The sequence below is a fragment of the Phalaenopsis equestris genome, unplaced genomic scaffold (assembly GCF_001263595.1).
Source record: "Phalaenopsis equestris unplaced genomic scaffold, ASM126359v1 Scaffold000943, whole genome shotgun sequence".
NCBI lineage: Eukaryota > Viridiplantae > Streptophyta > Magnoliopsida > Asparagales > Orchidaceae > Phalaenopsis > Phalaenopsis equestris.
In genome coordinates, this window is record NW_018165382.1 from 126,233 (window position 1) to 145,438 (window position 19,206).

At 34.8% G+C, this 19,206-nt stretch overlaps 1 protein-coding gene across 1 annotated transcript; it reads right to left on the minus strand.

Moving 5' to 3' along the window:
* Positions 1 to 3,036: 3,036 nt before the first annotated feature.
* On the minus strand, positions 3,037 to 18,645 carry LOC110032447 (calcium-dependent protein kinase 10-like). Its single transcript, XM_020736086.1, has 7 exons — positions 17,181 to 18,645; positions 10,857 to 11,000; positions 10,621 to 10,773; positions 10,107 to 10,222; positions 4,251 to 4,418; positions 3,519 to 3,743; positions 3,037 to 3,438 (listed from the first exon to the last, which is right to left on the minus strand). Exons 1-7 carry the CDS (start codon positions 18,025 to 18,027, stop codon positions 3,319 to 3,321), a joined length of 1,773 nt encoding a protein of 590 aa, XP_020591745.1. The 5' UTR covers positions 18,028 to 18,645; the 3' UTR covers positions 3,037 to 3,318.
* Between the last annotated feature and the right edge of the window lie 561 nt (positions 18,646 to 19,206).

Here is a 19,206-nt window from a genome sequence, read left to right on the forward strand (position 1 = left end):
TGATTACTTCTCTCCTTCGTTCCAAATCGAAAGCAATGCTAAGTCTAAACACTTTTTTCAGCTCTTCTTATATAACCACAATTTTCACTATAACTTCATTCAACTTCAGACTATTATCTCTTTGTATATCAAGATGTAGCTCTTTATATACATTACTCACAAATTATGGGTAAAATCTAAATCTCCTTGGATAATGATCACTTTTCATCATTTAGAAAAAATGTAGTATAACATTGAAATTGACATTACTGCCTTAAATCTACTAAGATGGGATAATCAAATATATCAATATAGGACGACCATAAATCTACCACAATGAAATCAACCATGATGGTTAATCCTCCCCCCTCCCAGTTGATTGGTAGGGTGATGACTCTCATAGTCTCCTTTCTTTCCCTGAAGAGGCCAAATAAAGATCCCGTGGTTAGGACATTATATGAAGATTCCAAGTTCATCTTATTGTAGACTCTTTAAAAAGTAATAAGTGAACTCCTCATGTATATAAGAAATTGATAATTTATGATTAATGTGTAACTACAATGGCGTTATTATAAGAATTTACATTAGTGGACATGTCATATTCAATGAAAGATAATGATTGAATGGCAGGGATGGACTCATCCAGATCTGTGCCACTTAAATCTTGATTCGAGAGACACTTCTGGTTCGTCCCTACTTGGAATAATTGCAACTACCCTTGCTATATCAATAGTTTGTGTAGTGACAACCTTCTTGTTACTTTTTTGCATTGGGACCTTCCCTTGTCTCTTGGTATTTGCCTCCAGCGTGACAAACTTAATTCAGTCTTCGTCAGCTCCTCAATTGAGTTTCTCAAGTGTCTACATTTTTTAGTGTCATATTCATAGTTGTGATGATATACACAATGCTTTTTCTAGTCAAATAGAAGTCCTATGATCTTTAGCAATGTTAGATTCTAGAAATACTTTTTGTGTTTTCTGGCTTCTACTACTTTGGCTATCGAAACTTACAAAGCAGTTTAAATAGGTAACTAATGTATAAAAGTGGGCGAACCTTTTTCAACCCAACGATAAACTCAATTTTCTTCATATTGAGTTCTCCCTCTTACAAGACAAACCTGTCACTCTTGGAAATGGGCTCTCTCAAAAGGGACAAATTAGATGCTTCTTAAAGCTCAGCCTCATCATATGACGTACAAGAAGAATTCTTTACCTCTTTTTAATTTGGCTATATCATCTCTTCATTGAGTACAACTCGTGGTGCTTTATAACAAAGATGTCAGACAAAGAGCTATATCTTGAGTGGATATTGTTGGTGAGTTCCAACAATTTAGTTGAACTCTTCAGATGCTACACGCTAAGGGAGTACCATAAAGAACCTTTCCTTAACCCTTGTGCAAGTACAACACATGTGACTGTTGGTTTATGATCTCCGACTTCCAACATCTTCCTTTGGAAGTAAATGATGAAGGCTCTTGGGATTCTTTGGGCTCCTAAAAAATTTGTAACAGTGCTTGTGAGATCTTCTAGAAAATTGTGTTAGAAACATGCTTTAATTCATCAAATAAGTATCGAATCCCAATGGCAAGTTGTTGAGCAAGCATAATGTTGATTCTTTCAGGGTCACGAAATTATACAATACTTCAAAGCATCATTTATTCTAAGCAAACATATTATTGATTCAAATTACGGGGTATTGTTAGTAGATTTAGATCCACTCCTGAAAGATTCTAGGAAAGGAATCTTGAACCTCTCCAAGGCCTCAACATTGATAATTTATCTGGAGAACGCGTTCTCCAGCATAGGCCGCCTCAAAGCCTCAACTAGCATTTTCTCTCTTCGATAATCCAAAGGAAAGAACCGACAAAATTAGTATGGTACATTTCATCATCGTTCGTAGGAGAAAAGGGTAGGGTTTTCCTCGTACCAACACTATGTACAGTCCTCCTTATTGCCGACTTCAACAAAGATGAAGGCACATGTACTTGCGATGTTACTCTTGGCAAGGGCTTTAGGATCTCATCTTCTAGCTCCTTAATTTTTTTCACAATGAACATGTTATTGCATTTCATATTACTTGAGATTTTCTTGTTAGATAACTTTACTCCTTGTAAATCCTCTTGTTGTCTATGACATGATCCATGCTCACTGCACTTTTTAGTGTTTGGTCCTAATTTGTCCCTAGAATCACACCACCAAATAATGAACTAAAAGGACAAAATGTTAGAGCTAAAATAATAGGTAAAATTAGATAATTTTTCATATTTTTACTAAACGGGCCTCCCCCCATTGTATAGGAATGATCCCCAATTTTTTGAGGGATTAAAATATATGTTATAAATAAAATAATCATTACACAAAAATCCTAATATATTATCTTAATATCCTTTGTGCCTTCTTCTGACATGAGTCTTATTTATCTTGGTAGTGCCTTATTTGGGTAACCGTTCTTTATAAAACATCTTCCCTCAAACTTACGTTCAGTAACACTTCCGTCGGTCAACTCGATCATGAGACGAGTAGAGCATCTTTATCAAGATATCGAGCAACCTCGTTCTAGTTGAGCATCTATTCATTAATCATAGATGAGCTAACATGTATCACTCTCGAATCTAAGTTAATTACTCAAACTGATAAAGCAAAATTATCTAGCCAAAACAATGAGCTAACGCTTTAGACTAATATTCATTGTGTATTCCTTAAGAGTTAAATGCTTCCTTTTATGTGAAAGTTTGAGTTATTTGCTTTTGGTTTTGGGATGATACCAGGTTCATTTACTCTGAGAAGCTCTATAATAATATGAGCAAAGAAAGCCTGAGTTGCATGTCACAATACCTGCTTGGAAAGATGTGATAATCATCTCAATTTAAATTACAACCAATGGTGGGATTCTTTTTAAGACATGATTGCACAATAAAGAGGGAACAATAAACAAAATCAAGCTCTTCCATAATGCTTTATATTATGTGAAGGTTAAGAAAATAATTAATACTTCAAGGCATGTTTAACTAAAAGATATTTACATGAAAACAAAAAACAGGACTTATAATTTTTGTTTTCAAACTCCCTCTTCTTTAAAGCATCAATCTATTACAACTAATTTGATTTTCTTATTCTGACAGAAAGGGATCTGAAACAATTTTATTACAGCATAATAACGATTGCAGAATTTCACACAAAAGGCCCTTTCCATTAGGGTGCATATGGTGTGCTGGCTTATATATTTCTATATTGTGCAATATCCAATCTTTACAATCTCATGCAGTCTCAAACCTATCCTAAAAAACAAAAGAAAAGGAAAATCTAAAACAGAAAAAAAGAATCTAAATATCTCACCTAATCAAAGCCTCAGGGCCTCCCTAAGCCCAAAACTCCTATTATTCTTCAAGCCTTTTTTGCCAAAACCAGTATTACCCATCTGCATCATTGCAACAAATTCATTATAATCAATGCGACCATCCTGCAAAAAAAACAATTACTAATCAGTACAAGAAAGTTGCTAACATAAAAATGAAAATGTTAAAGCAAAAAATAGCTTACGTTGTCTTGATCTACTTCCTGGATGATGTCCTCCAATCTGATATCCTCAATGCCAAACTCTTCACAGGCCTGTTGCAGCTCATCTCTAGTTATGTAACCACTGCTGTCCTTGTCAAAATAGGAGAAGGCCGCAAATAGATGGTCTTCCCTCTCGATTTTATTTAGATGTAAAGTTGCAGCTATGAACTCGCCGTAATCAATAGTACCACTATTATCAACATCAGCCTACAAAGAATAGACGCCACAAAAGCGATCCTTTTTTCACATTTTTGTTCATTTTATATGAAGCATTAAATAAATAAACACTTAAGTCTCATATATTCTCAAATATAAGTGTAATCTCCATATGTTTTAACTGAAAGAATTTAGGCACCTTTGGTTAACATTAAATTTTGCATAACATCAAATTTTGCATCTTTTTCTAAACGTTGGCAGAAAGACTTAGTTATTTTTTGAAAAATCCTTAATATATTGCCTGTCGAAGTCAGCATATCCTAACAAACTTCTAACCCCTCTAGCTATAATAGGAGGCGGTAATTTATCAATAACTTGTATTCTGGCTTGATCCACTTCCATATCACTTTCAGAAATTTTATGCCATATGTTTTAACTATCACATAAGGGTAAATTGAACTCAGCCCAATTAGACTCCAGTGAGAAAACTTCTAAGATATCCTCAGTTTAATATAATAAACATCATAAATATATCAGATATTTGAAATGAAGACTTACGGCTTGCATGAGAGCATAGATTTCTGACTCCTCCATATTTGCACCTACTCTTTCCAGTCCAGCTTTAAGTTCTTCAAAGGTTATCTGACCACTGTTGTCAGTATCTATCATCTTGAACATTTCTTTCAGGCCAGCAATTTCATCCTCAGAGAGACTCTCAGCTATTATCTGAAGGAAATAAATTCATGAAAATTTGAAAGCAAAAAGTTTTAAGCCATAAAAAATAACGTTCAATTGATAACAACCAAGTGCACACAAATTTGTCATTAATATAATTACTTAAATCTGATTAGCCGTATAGCTAATTTTTATTACATTTCTGATGTGGACCTGTAAAAGCTGGACAGTAATAGTTCCTATTCTAAGCCTTTAGCATTTAGATGTTTGTTATGCACTTAACTGCGCAAGAGTTATGCAGGGTAACTTGTGGTCTTTTTACTATTGCAGATTTGTGTAAAATCAACATTAAAATTTAAGCTTTTTTGGGAATTGAACCGTGCTCATCTTGGACTGGCTATATCTATTAACCAAGGAGTGAGGAGCCTATAAATAAATAGTCTAAGGAATGGAATATAGCAATGCTAAATAGATAAATTTTTTTAATCATTTTCAATATTAAGCATTTAAGTTGAAGGGTAGGTTCCTTTGAGTAGGGTCTAAGTGCAAATTAAAATTCAAGTTTTTTTCGGAATTGAGCCATGATCATCTTGGACTAGCCATATCTATTAACCGAGGAAAGAGGAGACTGGAAAAATAGTCTAAGGAATGCAATATAGCTATTGCTAATTCAATAAATTTTTTAATAATTTTTAATATAAAGCATGTAAGTTTAATGTTAGGTTCCTTTGAGGACGGTATAAGTGCAATTATTGATTTCATAGGATGCCATCGTATCATAATGGCATGAATTTTTCTTTACCTAACTTCTTAGCGGTCCCTCCTGATTTTGTTCAGATCGGATATAAATTTCAGTTGCTTGTAGAGTATACATGTTTTTATTTCTCATTGATTTTCTTCAACTATAGCGTTTTCATTTTGGTTTTAAGTGTCATATGTAATTTTTTACATTAATAGAAATTTTTTTTTGAAATATTTAGTGATATTTAAATGACGAATCCTAAATGCTCTTGTGTGAACTACATGTATTGCATCATTCTAACTGCATTAGAAAACCGATAACTTTAAACAATCATGTATCAACCGTGTGAGTGTATAAGCGCACGTGCACGCTTGTGTGTGTGTGAGACAATAGACTCACTCTATTTAGATAATAATTGTACATCAAGCAATATTTAATATATTGTTCTTCAATAATTAAGCAAAATTATGCTTGGAAAAAGTTTATATAAATCATGTTTCAGGTTGAAGAACAAGAACACCAGAAGATAAATTAAACTTTTGAAATTTTCATTTTTATGAAAGCTATCATGGGATATACACAAGTTGAAGAAATAAACAGAATCACCATATCAAACATTAGGGGTCGTTTGAGGGTGCAGCCAGCCTCCGTCGTGGTGTGAACAAAGCAGAGGAATGGAAATTTGTTTGTTTGGATGACATCCCTCCCTTAGCTTCGCATCCAATGGAAAGCCCTCACTGGCAAAAATTCAAATGCGATGTATGCGAAGCAGTTGGACCCATGTTCCACGGTAAATAAGTGAAAATTCCATTTTATCCATTGAATAACCGTCGCTCTAGATTTGAAGTCGAGTTGAGGGAGAAAAAAGAAAGAGGGATTTCTTACATTGTTCTTTGCTCTTTGAGATGTACAGTGACTTCATCTCCCGCTTGATTGAATAGTGAGAAGCAGGAGACTGGTTTGCTTCCTTCTTTCTCGATCTTTTGCAGCCAAAAAGGGTGAAGTCGGAGAAGAACCCAAACGTGAGATGTGGGCAAGTTGAAAGATTGGGTTATGCACTTGGGAGATTCCATTGAGGAGCTAATGAGAGAGATTGCGAGAGATGAAGGGTGTGGGGAGGAGAAGCGATGGTGTAAGAAAGTACTTTAATTTTTTAGCATCGCTCTAGATAAAAGGCCCATTTTATCCATTAAATAACTGTCACTCTAGATTTGAAGTCGAGTTGAGGGAGAAGAAAGAAAGAGAGATTTCTTACATTGTTCTTTGCTCTTTGAGATGTACAATGACTTCATCACCCGCTTGATTGAATAGTGAGATTCAGGAGATTGGTTTGCTTCCTTCTTTCTCGATCTCTTGCGGCCAAAAAGGGTGAACTCGGAGAAGAACCCTAACGTGAGATGTGGGGAAGTTGAAGGATTGGATTCTGCACTTTGGAGATTCCATTGAGGAGCTAATGAGAGAGATTGGGAGAGATGAAGGGTGTGGGGAGGAGAAGCGATGGTGTAAGAAAGTACTTTAATTTTTTAGCGTCTCGTTAAAAGAACGACGATCCAAATGTTAAACTCTTATTACGGACCAAAGTTTTAAAGCACTACTTTTTAAAAATTTGCTTTAAAATTGAATTCCTAAAACGGTAAAGCACTCGCAAACGAGGCCTTAATCTCCTTCCAAAATAATTGATGTTCTTCATTCATTATTACTGAGGTGAAATATGGTGTTAAACCTAATTCCCACAAGTCTACCTTCACTAAATGAAGCCAAGTAATAATTAGCCACCACATTCTCTACCCATGCCTTTCTCATTAATTAGAGCTCAAAGAGTTACTGATTTCTTTTGTACATTTAGTTGTGTAATCTCAAACAAAATCTATTTGCTCTATCCAAAAAGATATAAAGCTCCATCAATATGACAAGAATAAAGTATCAAAATTGAATGTTTAGTCTCCTTTTTAGTTTAATCAGCCGATCATGTAGCAAGTATATCATATATTTTTCCAAAAATTGGTTGAAAATTTATTTAAAATCTATTGGTGTGTGCTAGGATTGACACATTTCAAGAAGCAGTGGTAATTTTTTTGGGAATATTTACAATCTATATATAACTAATCCCATTCATCATATCATTCTCACATATTCCTGATTTGTCTGTGGATTCACACCTCAAAGAGATAGGAAAGAAGAAAAAAATAAATTAGACAAAGGAGGATTATTATTTTTACTCGTGAAAATTTGGATTACACTGTTTCCAATTGTCTGTCCCTCCTTTTTCTGTGGTTCCTTTTTTGCAATGTACACCCCTATTTATAAAGAATTTTGGCTTATACATTGCAACTAAAATATTTACTATAGACAAATTTTAAGGAATCTCTAATCTATCCTCTCTGTCTTCTCTTGGTGTGAGGCATATAATTAATGTTATCCCTCTTTGTAACCATTCATCATAAATGTTCATTCTTGACATTTTAATTCTGGTAATATTCCAGTCAGCCAGTTTGGCCATGGAATGAGTTCTATATGAGAATTGTTATAGGAAAGCCATTATTGGGAGAGATTTTTTTCTGAATGTCTGTTGAACGAATTTAGCTTTTCTCCTGGACAAATTCAGCTTCTGGATGAATTCAGCTGTTAAACGAATTGAGCAATTCTACTTGGTGAGTTTAGCTCCTAGACGAAATCAACTGTTCTCCAGGATGAGTTCAGCTAGAAAAATTTAGCTGTTGGATGAATTCTGCTATTTTCCTAGACAAATTCAGCTTATGGGAGAGGCGTTCTGAGAGAGCTATTTTTCTGAAAGAGTTTAGTTCCTGGACAGATTCAGTTGTTCTCCAAGATGAGTTTAGCTACCGGATAAGCTATGTTCTTGGACAAGTTCTGCTGTCGAATGAATTCAGCTGTTTCTCTGGATAAGTTCAGCATCTAGATGAATTTAGCTGTTGTACGAATTGAGCAATTCTCCAAGGCGAGTTCAACTCCTGGACAAATTCAACTGTACTTCTGGATGAGTTCAGAGCTCTTGGGCAAATTTAGTAGTTGGATGAATTTAGTTATTTTCCTGGACAAGGTCATATAATATACTAGACAAGTTCAGTTCTTCTGGAAAACCTGACTGGTCATGCAGCTTGAACTTGATCTAGAGGCATTCGATCAAACAATATTCATGTAAAATAATACTATTAACACTAATAAAACTTCTCTCTCTATCATAAATGCATGTTCAGTAGTCTATTCTTCTTTCTTAAAAACAAATTTTCATGTTTTCCCTATTCGTACTCAAGTAGCATAGGCACCTAATATGTTTTAGGCCTTCTTAACAAGAAGAACTAAAATATTATCGCTTTATCACAATACTAACCTCAATAATTTTAATTTTCAACTTGGTAACTACCATTAGAAGAAATCCATTAATATGATTTTTCTTCCTTTATAAATCAACTTTATTCAAAGTTGCAATTTTTTTGTGCAGTGAATCTAATCTAACTTCTTAGGAGGAAAACCTTATTTAGTCACTTTATATTCATGTAAAATAATACTATTAACACTAATAAAACTTCTCTCTCTATCATAAATGCATGTTTAGTAGTCTATTCTTCTTTCTTAAAAACAAATTTCCATGTTTTCCCTATTCGTACTCAAGTAGCATAGGCACCAAATATGTTTTAGGCCTTCTTAACAAAAAGAATTAAAATATTATCGCTTTATCACAATACTAACCTCAATAATTTTAATTTTCAACTTGGTAACTACCATTATAGGAAATCCATTAATATGATTTTATCACAATACTAACCTCAATAATTTTAATTTTCAACTTGGTAACTACCATTATAGGAAATCGATTAATATGATTTTTCTTCCTTTATAAATCAACTTTATTCAAAGTTGTAATTTTTTTGTGCAGTGAATCTAATCTAACTTTTTAGGAGGAAAACCTTATTTAGTCACTTTAACAAATGATTGTGACTAATTTATTGGTGACCGAAATGGACCAAAATTTAATTTACAAATATTCCTATTCATATTAGTTTTTGATTTATTGAAGCCTAGCCAACTTCTCGCCAAAAGTGTCAAGTTGTGGCTTGGTAATTCCTGAAAAAAAATAAAACAATCCTTACCTAGTTATTATACCTTCACTATTTTTACTCTTCGCCCAAATAACAAGGCAAATTTAACAATTTGATTTGTGAAATCTCTTAAGTAGAATGAAGCTAAACTCTTAAACATCAAAGTGTCATGTGGTGTAACGGTAGAATTTCATTAGAAACTTCAAAGTTAAGTGTGCTCGTTCTGGAGCATCCCTAGGACGGGTGACCTCATGGAAAGTTACACCAACAGGGTAAAATCATAGGACCACTAGGGTAAAGCAGATAATGCCTTGATAGGTGAGAGTTTGGGCTGTCACAAATGGAATCAGAGCATTACACCAGCTGAAAGATGAGAACTAAATGCCATAATGAAATAAGTGTTATGCCATGAGAGCCATCTCTTGGATCCGTAGGAGCCACCTCTATAGTCCTATTTGCTTGGTGGATGATTTTGGCTATAGAAAACTGACCAGGATGTCAGTTACATAAGTGGGGGATAATCTGAAACCCCTTAAGTAGAATGAAGTTGAACTCTTAAACATCGAAGCTTTTTTTAGGGTTAACAATGGAATTTCATTAAAAACTCCAAAGTGTGCTCGTTCTGGAGCACTTCTAGGATGGGTGATCTCTTAATAAGTTACAACAACGGGGAAAAACTGAGAGGCCACTAGGCAAAACATACAAAACCTTGATGGGTGAGAATTCAGGTTGTCACATGATGTGAGAAATTCGAAGTACTAACAAGGGGGAACACTAAGAGAAGATATATTTTGTATCTAGTCAAATGTTGCTATTAGTGGATCACAAGAAAACTATAATATTTTTTATATTTAAATATGTTCATGAGCTCAAAACAAATAGTTAAAATATTTGGCAAATTTTGCCATTATAAACTGATAACTCTCAAAAACTTACTCTAAGAGCCATCTTTTTGAGCTTGTTCATTGCAGAGAACTGCTTCAAGCGAGATAAAACTGCAGAATCAAGAGGCTTGTCAGGAGCCACGCCATTAACTTGCACCCATGGGTGGCCTGTAAAATATTATTCATGTGAAAATTAAAAAAAAAAATCATTGATGCTCTCATTAAACATCATAATTTTCCAATAAAAGTTTTAAGCAGTTGCTAAAATAAAAACAAATCATACTATCAAAAGGGGCAAAGATAAATATGTTTTCACAACAGAAAAGTTCAATTGATATTCTTCGTTTGTAAGTATATGCATATATTGACAACTAAGTCATTTGCTGCTGACCGAAGAGGCTGAAATCTTATCATTCATATTTCTTTTAAGGCTTACTTTATTCTTTCCCCAATTCCAACCAAAGTAAAATGAAAATAAAATAAATAAGACAGGGCCATGACTACGATAAGTAAAGAATAGAAATTTTTTTAATTACTTGTAAAATTATTTAAGATTACAAACTCACATAGAACTTCATGAGCTTTCAACCTCATTTTAGGATCTCTTACAAGCATTCTCTTCACAAGATCTTGGGCACTATCTGAGATGCTAGGCCATGGATCCGACTCAAAATCAAGCGCACCATGCAGAACCTCTTCAAAGATGCCATCCTCATTTTCTGTACATTTTCAAACCAAAAGTGCATGAAATCGCTCAGAAGAGGAAAACATAAAATGAAATTGTATCAGAGAAAGGTAGTACCTGCCCAAAAAGGAGGAACGCCACTAAGAAGAATATAAATAATCACCCCAGCACTCCAAACATCTGCCTCTGGACCATAATTTTTTCTCAAGACTTCTGGTGCAACATAGTATGGACTGCCAACAACATCAGCAAACATTTCCCCTGAAAGGAAAAAAATAATCCAATCAATCACAGTCAAAGAATGGCACACAAATACCAAAAAATGATGACCTGGAAATGAAGATGGAAACACTGCACCCCAACAAAAAAATAAATAAATAAATAAAGGGGCATTTACGTACATAGCACACAACTCTTATGAATTTACATTTCTCACACCTAAGCTTTCATATTTGCAAACATAGCACTAAAATCTTTAATATCACATCAAAAATAGCACTATTACCACTCTTAAAAAGTGATATACACCTTTCCATGCTTAGGTTTAAAGCACCAAAGTATTATAACAGTAGATACGAAAATGCATAAGAATTCTGGGCTTCCTATGCAACTTTCCCTTAAATAAAATATAATAAAGTCAGAAATATAGTAAGTTGCATGTGTGGTCAGCTTCGTGTTCATATGATAAGGTGGCCAAATAATGGACTATTTTATTGTCTATCTCAAGTAGAAATTAAGTAGAAATATTCATTAACATGCCAACAGTGTGAATGACTGTTTCATTCAATGTCAGAACATAAGCTAAAGCAACCTTTTCTCCACTAACAGCAAAGAAAGCTATGGAGGCATTTTGAACTATATATTCTGTATCTTTTTTTATCGTTGTCATGCTGAAAAGTTTATGTTGCCAAAAAAATATAAATAGATTTCTGGAGAACTCACACAAAACCCTGTTATAGGCTCACAAACATCATTGTCGTCTATCTGCAAATGAGAAAATCTAGCATATGATGCAAAATATCAAGTATCCTACATCGGTCTATCTCCTACATTTTGAATCTAGAGCTTCAATTATAATTTTTTATGACTAAAAAGACATCATACCATTTGTGCTGTGAAATCTTTCTGGCTTTGAAGGAAAAGATCTTGTATATTAGCAACTAGTGCAAGAATTTTGAAAGAATAATTTTATTAAACAAAAGATTCATATCCTCCTCTTTCTTTTGATAAAAAAATTGGCTTAAAGGTGGTGGCATGCTTAACTTCTGAATTAGTGATATATATATATATAAGTCTCGACAGATAAATTAGGCTTCAAAGTAGCTCGACTCATGCAGTAGAATTGCGGCTTGTGTGCTTTGGACTGGGCATGGAAAGCTAAGCCAGTGGCTGCTGATGGAAACAAGGGCAACCTACTGGGAAAAAGAAGGAAAGTGAAGAGCGAAGTAACGAAACAGAAAAAGAAATGACGGGCGAGAGATAGATAATGAAGAAGAAGAAAAACGTTTACCAACACTGTGCTAGCATAGGGATCTTTGATATATAGTGATGATTCAAAAAAATACAATGTACCCTTTAAAGGAGCTTTCAAATGGAGAATTTTTGCATTAGTTAAAGATTCTTTGTTTATTTTCTCTTATGCTTGGTTAGAGATATTTAGGGCCTTCTCTTTTGTGCTGAGATCAAATACATTTTAGTCGGGGGAATATTGATACACAGTGCCGCATTTATTTGCATACGTGTGGCTTTTCAATAGTGGATCATATCCTCTCTCCTCTCAGAAAATTTCTTGAAATATAGCAAACTTCTGTTGATCTAAAACCATATTGAAACAATCGAACCAAATTATTGTTTGGATTGGTTCGGTTCTGCATTTTGTTTCGTCCATTTATTTCAAAATTTGGGGCCTTTAAAACTGATTTATTATTCAAATTTGTCAGCCAAACTGTCCAAATTATCAAAATGCACACCTCTAGGCTCAACTTCATCAGAAAGCAAGTTAGCCTTAGAACTTATCAATTGCAGACAGAGAATAAAAGAAGTGTCAAAGACTCATGAAAAGATTTAAGAACCATCTTCCCAAAAGAAAAGGAAAATTGCTTTACATTTCTTATTTCTAATTTTATTTTGTACAACATTTTCTAAAAAATTCATGGTCACAAGTCACTAAATACAAATTAAAAAAATTTGATGAGTCCGCCGAATGTCTAATGCAATGGGTGGTGAGTTAGATATTGACTACTTAAGAAAATTGCCAGTCCCTAGTCACATTCGGGAAACTCACCACATTCCCAAAAGCATACTCAGAGAACTCACCACTCATAGGTAGTTTAATAGAATACATGAGAACAAATAAAAATAACAGTGAAAGCCAAACATAAAATTTTATATTGGTAAGCATGCCAAAGTTTGATGTAGGTTGCCTTCAGCCACAGAAAAGCGCTAAAAACAAAATTGGAAAAATTTAACCCAAAAGAGGAGCACTTCAAAAATTATAAAATGGATAGGTAGGTTTGAGTTTAGAGATTAAGGTGCTTAAAGCTCAGAATCAAGCCTAAAATTGCGAGACTACTCCATACAAGAGGTAGAAGAATGCCTGTGCTTGGTGAGGACACCTTTTTATCCTTTAATTTGAGGATTATTCAATACTCTATGCTACAAAAAAAGGTGAGACCCATAAAATAGATTATTTGATACTTTGGACGGTTTGGTGTACACCATTAGATTCATACCTCTAGACTCAAAATGCACACCTATAGACTCACCTTTTACCAAAGTATCAAAATGCCAAAAAAAAAAAAAAAAACCACTAAATTGATTATGATATAGCTTTCACTCACTCACCAAATCTTAAGCATTGACTCTCAACTCTCATTCATACTAAAAATTATGGACTTAAAATCGTCACTCTTCTGTTTGTACAGATTTATACTAAATATCACATGAGTTCACACTATTTGATGAGTTTAGATGGTTATCAAAGCCAAAAACTAATTTTTGGCAAAAGGTGAGAGCCATACTAGATGATAACTTACAAAAGGCGGGCCAAAAGAGGAAGGGCAAGCAAAACTTGACATGATTGCTTATTACTCAATAATTTATTCACTCAAATATTCAAACTTGTATTTGCTCGGTAAAAGTTAATAAGTTATAGCAATTTATATATTTTCACTTCGAGAGCTCTCATGGTGTTTCTCATAATAAAAATAGTAATTTGTACATTTTATACTAGAATTACTAAGCTTGGCTTATTATGAATTCCTTGCTATCAAGTTTTTCTGTTTACACTTGTTGCATTAATCTTGCTCGCTAACTTGGAGGATCACCCAGCTCAAAACATGGCATTGAACTGATAAAATGAGAGGTTCAAAATTCAATGATTCGGGGTTGAACCGAACTGATAAAATGAGAGGTTCAAAATTCAATGATTGAACCGGGGTTGAACAGAATGACCAAATAAATTATAAAGATATTTAAAAATGATAATACATAAGATTTATATCCCACTCAATTCAAATGTATTTAAATAACTAACATCTAAAATTCAATTTTAACATATGCCAATTTATCTATGCATGAAAACATGTATTTCACTTTTTAAAAATTAAAATTGTGATATTTTTTATGTGATACAGATAATTTTGATGGTATAAATGTAAAATAAAAAGAAATTAGGTGTTAAATAATAAAATAAATAAAATTGAGCGGTATGAATGTAAATTGAATTTATTTGTAACAATGATTTTATTGATGTAATATGAGCGATTTGGGTGGTATATATGTACGAGATAAAGTTTAGGTGTAAGATATGTAAAATAAATAAAATTGAGTGGTATGTATGTAAATGCCCGCAAACCGAATGGTTCCTTAGAAAAGGAGTCGGTTTGTCGGTTTAGGAGTTGAACTGTTGGTTCAGCCCGGTTCTAGGCGATTTTATGCGGGACAGGACTTTTATGCCAACAGAAACTAAACCTATGGTCAGCTCACAGTCGAACCAGTTGAACCAACAGGATCAGTCAGGTTTTCTAAACCATGGTTTAGATGGTTATCCAAGTGAAAATCTAAATGTTGGCAAAAGGTGAGAGCCATACAAGGTGATGACCTACAAAATGTGGGCCGAAAGAGAAAGGGCCTGCAAAACTTGACATGATTGCTCATTACTCAAGAATTTATGCACTCAAATACTCAAACTCGTATTTGCTCAAATAGTTGTGAACTGTAAAAGATAATAGGATATAGCAATTTCATAAATCTTTTCACTTCGAGAGCTCCATAGTCTTTCTCGTAATAAGAATACTAAAATTGTGTATTTTATACAAGAATTACTATAAGGATTACCTAGTCTGCTTTATTATGAATACCTTGTTATCACGTTATATTTACACTTATCACATTAATCTTGTTCACTAACTTGGAAGGATTCCCAACTCAAAACATAACATCCACTAAAAATGTTGTTAACAATTATATGCACAAATATTCTCATTCATAAATTTTTTTGAGGTTACAAATTTTTTTATAAGGAAAAGTGTGATAAAGGCTCAAATTTTAGTTGCTCTTGTTCCATCAAGACTCTGCCTCAAAAGATGTATCTGTCATTAATTGGTAAAAGTATGTCTTATTCTAGTATTTCTCAAAATCATCTCTGCAAAACACCAACATCTCTAAGCAATAGTCAATGTCGATGCCATATTTTTTGGTAAGTATGTTCTTAATACACAACAGCTCTACGAACGTTGCAAATTCTAAAGAGCTTTTCTTTTACTTTTCATACAAACACAATACTCAATCCTTGGTATATTAAACTTCCTCCACATTGTATTGTTCAACATGCTTGACAATGACTTTCACCCGAGAAATAAAGTCATACAACTTGTCAAAATATTTATTTGGCCGCTCGTTCATTGTTGTGAAAGAGGTCAACTTCTCAAATAATTCAGCCTTCAACACTTCAACCTTTTTGACAACGAACGAAAAAAATATCATGGAAATACCTCATTTCCATCAAAGTCTCCTTTTCCAGCAGAGTGACTTAGCAGTAGAGCTCACTATATAAGTGAGATGAAGCCGACATACAACTCACCACAAGGGCACTCATTATTATGAAAGCAAGGTTTTGATATGAAACTAAGTGAGATGAAGCCGACATACAACTCACCACAAGTGAAAGCAAGGTTTTGATATGAGACGATGTCATGCTTCTTAAACATTAGCAACACCCCAAATCTTTCTCAAAGAAATAGAATCAAACTACCTACCATAAAATGAACTCATCACTAGCCAAAAATTGACTTGACCAAAGGGACTTAATGAATTAGTAAGTTGACATAAACTCAGCCCCAAATCTTGTACTTCTTGACGGATAGAGGTGGCAACTTTATCAACAACAATGAAGAATACATCCCTTCATCTAAAAGGGCGAGCCTTCCCTTACCTTCCTCAACACTCTCCACAATAATAGCAAATTGATCTTTAAGAACATTTTCATGTTCTCGCATAATAAAAAATAAATATCATAGCTTCACAACCTTAGCTACCAAATTCTCCAGTGAGTGGAGCGGAAACATCCTCTTGCAAGATTGTAAGTGGGAGCAACTCACCCTCAACATCCGCACTCTGCATCATCATTGGAGGGTCTCCCCAATGATCTTAGCAACATGCTCCCACTTATTATCTTCAAGTTGCCTCATTGATGACACCCTTAAAGTGTTCATTAAAAAGTCAACAAGTAAAGGCTCTAAAAAACTAAGACGTTAAGAATTTGATGCCACAAAATTTTTACCTAAGGATATAAGTTTAAAGCCAAATTAACGATAACATTAACATCTAATTTTGATGGTCGCTAATCCAAAAGCTTGCTTAAGCCATATGTACTTTATGTTCGCTTGGAACAACCAAAATAGAGCACCCTAAAGCTACATTCTATAGTTGAATCAAATTACCCATACCTCTGAGCGTGATTTGCTATTGCTTGGTTCATTCAATAGTGTCCAAAACACTCATTCGTCCTGCCTACGAGTAAGATAAAGATTTGTTAAAAAATATGACAATTCACATGTATTTTGATCATCCTGATCATGTGTTTATAACAAGTACGTCATCTATTGTTGTTTAGATCAATCCATAGCCTCTCTTGCCCAAAACTTTTATAAAGAGGTTAATTAGGAGAAAGTCGCACAACACTATACATCCTGACAAAGCAATAAAATCAATCACAAATTCAATAAAATCAATCACAAATTTTCTCTCTTCTTCTATTTCTCTCTTTACCCACTTTCTTCCTTCTCTTAGCCTAATGCTTGCTGGAAATCTTGCGAGTTATGTAAATAGGATTTAGTATCTCTAAACAAGTTCACTGCACACAAAAATAAATAAACTTATCATGCATGCCAACTTTAACAATAGCAAAGTTCAACAAATCTAAAGCAGGGGAAAAATTACCAGGTCGAAAGAATATCGATAAACCAAAGTCAATTGTCTTAAGAGGTGCCTCCTCAGAATTGTTAACAAAAAGAAAATTCTCTGGCTTCAGATCACGATGCATAACTCCCAAAGAGTGGCAGGCTTCCACAACACCAACAATCACTCTTGTAAGTTCTGCTGCCTTTCTCTCCGTAAAATGGCCCTTCTGAATTATTCTATCAAACAATTCACCACCAGCACACAATTCCATAACTACATGAACAGCCACAGCATCTTCATATGCCCCCTTAATAGAAATAACATTCGGCTGGCCTGACAGATGATGCATTATCTGAACTTCTCTTCTCACATCCTCCACGTCCTCTTCAGCAGTCAACTTCCTCTTTAAAATGGATTTGCATGCATATTTTTTATTAGTAGCCCTCTCCACACAAAGGTGTGTAGTTCCAAACTGGCCTTGACCGAGTTTGCGTCCTAAGCTATAAATGTCCTTCAAATTCTCTGTTTTATACCTCAACACAGATCCAGCTTGCAGTCCTGCACTGGAGACTCTCCTAACATGACGGTGTTTCCCTTTTTGCTTCTGTGGGGGCTGATCGGATGATGGTTTCACCTTTTCTTCTACAGATTTATGAGGATTGGGCTCAGTTTCTGGGATCTTATGGAGCTCCGGAGGTTCATTTTGAGGGGTTGATGGGGCTTCCGAAACAGAATCCATCTGTGCCGGTGAGCTCTCTTTGCTTGCAAGCCCATCTTTTCCCTGGGGAAGCAAATCATTTTGACCTTGCGCACGCCAGAAGCCTGCAGAAACAGATTGAAAGAGTCCATTCTTATAAAAGCTTGGACCAACACATGTATTCCCCATCGGCTTCAACTCTCAAATCTCTCTGAAAATCCCTCCAGTCCACCAACTGCATCGGATTCCTTCTTCCAGAGACGCATCCGCAGATATCTCAAAATGAATTCTGCAGTCAGATTAGCAAAATCTAACTTCTGTCACAGAATCAAAATCATTCGGCCGGCAACGGGGAAAATTTCAGTATACCGCCGAACCTAGGGTAGACGAACAAAAGGAAATCACATCCCGCTAAAATTCGAAAAATCTATCCATAAATAGAAAACCATAAGCAGAAAGCCTTAGAAAAGTTCCTTGTCAATCGAAGCGGAGGGCCCGAAAGGCAGTGGTTCTTCCAGTTCTTGAAAAAATATATAAAGAGAAGTAACAGAGACGGCGGATAAAATAATGAAGAGAGCAAGATAGGAACGTGCGAACAAAAAGCGGACGGCGCGGCGACAGGGGAGATGGGTACAACGGTCATTTTAACGGTCGGAAACGGTCTCGAAAATAAATATTTCTCGCCCATATTTATGGTGGAAACAAACGCGTTTATTAGGGTTTGCAAGAAGATGGTGAGCGGATGGAGTAGGGTATAAATCGATCGGAAATTGGGACGATGTCTTTGGGACCATTTTTTAGGGCTTGGACCGAAGTTGGAGATTTTGGCCCTATGTTCTGTGCAATCTGCTTGGTCTGGTATTGAATTCGATCTGACATTTTTGGGACCATTTTTAGGGTTTCACATTAAAGTCCTATGTCTATGCATGGCGCCTCCCGCATGAATAATTCAACCTACCAATTACAGAGTTAAATGGACTCTCGCTACAGGCATAGTTGTAAATAGGCCACTTGAAGACTTACTTATGTGGCCCACACTCCTTAAAGGCTTTGACCACTAATTTCACTAAACAAGCAGGCCCATCAATATCACATTTGTAGAAGGTAGAGTTGACTTTTTGACCAATTTGCTGAGTTCGCTCAACTGACATTCCTCGTACTCAATAAAAAATATCCTTAAAAGGTTGACGCATGTTCATGTCTATTCATGAGTTATCTAATAAATCCCGTGTCATCGTCCTTCATTGGCATATTATGTAAAAACCCGAAAAAAAATTGTGACTTACTTTTTTTTTTTTCTCTCCTGCAATCACACGATTATAGTCTTTCCTTCATTGTTATCGTCTTCCCATATATGTGATCTTTCCT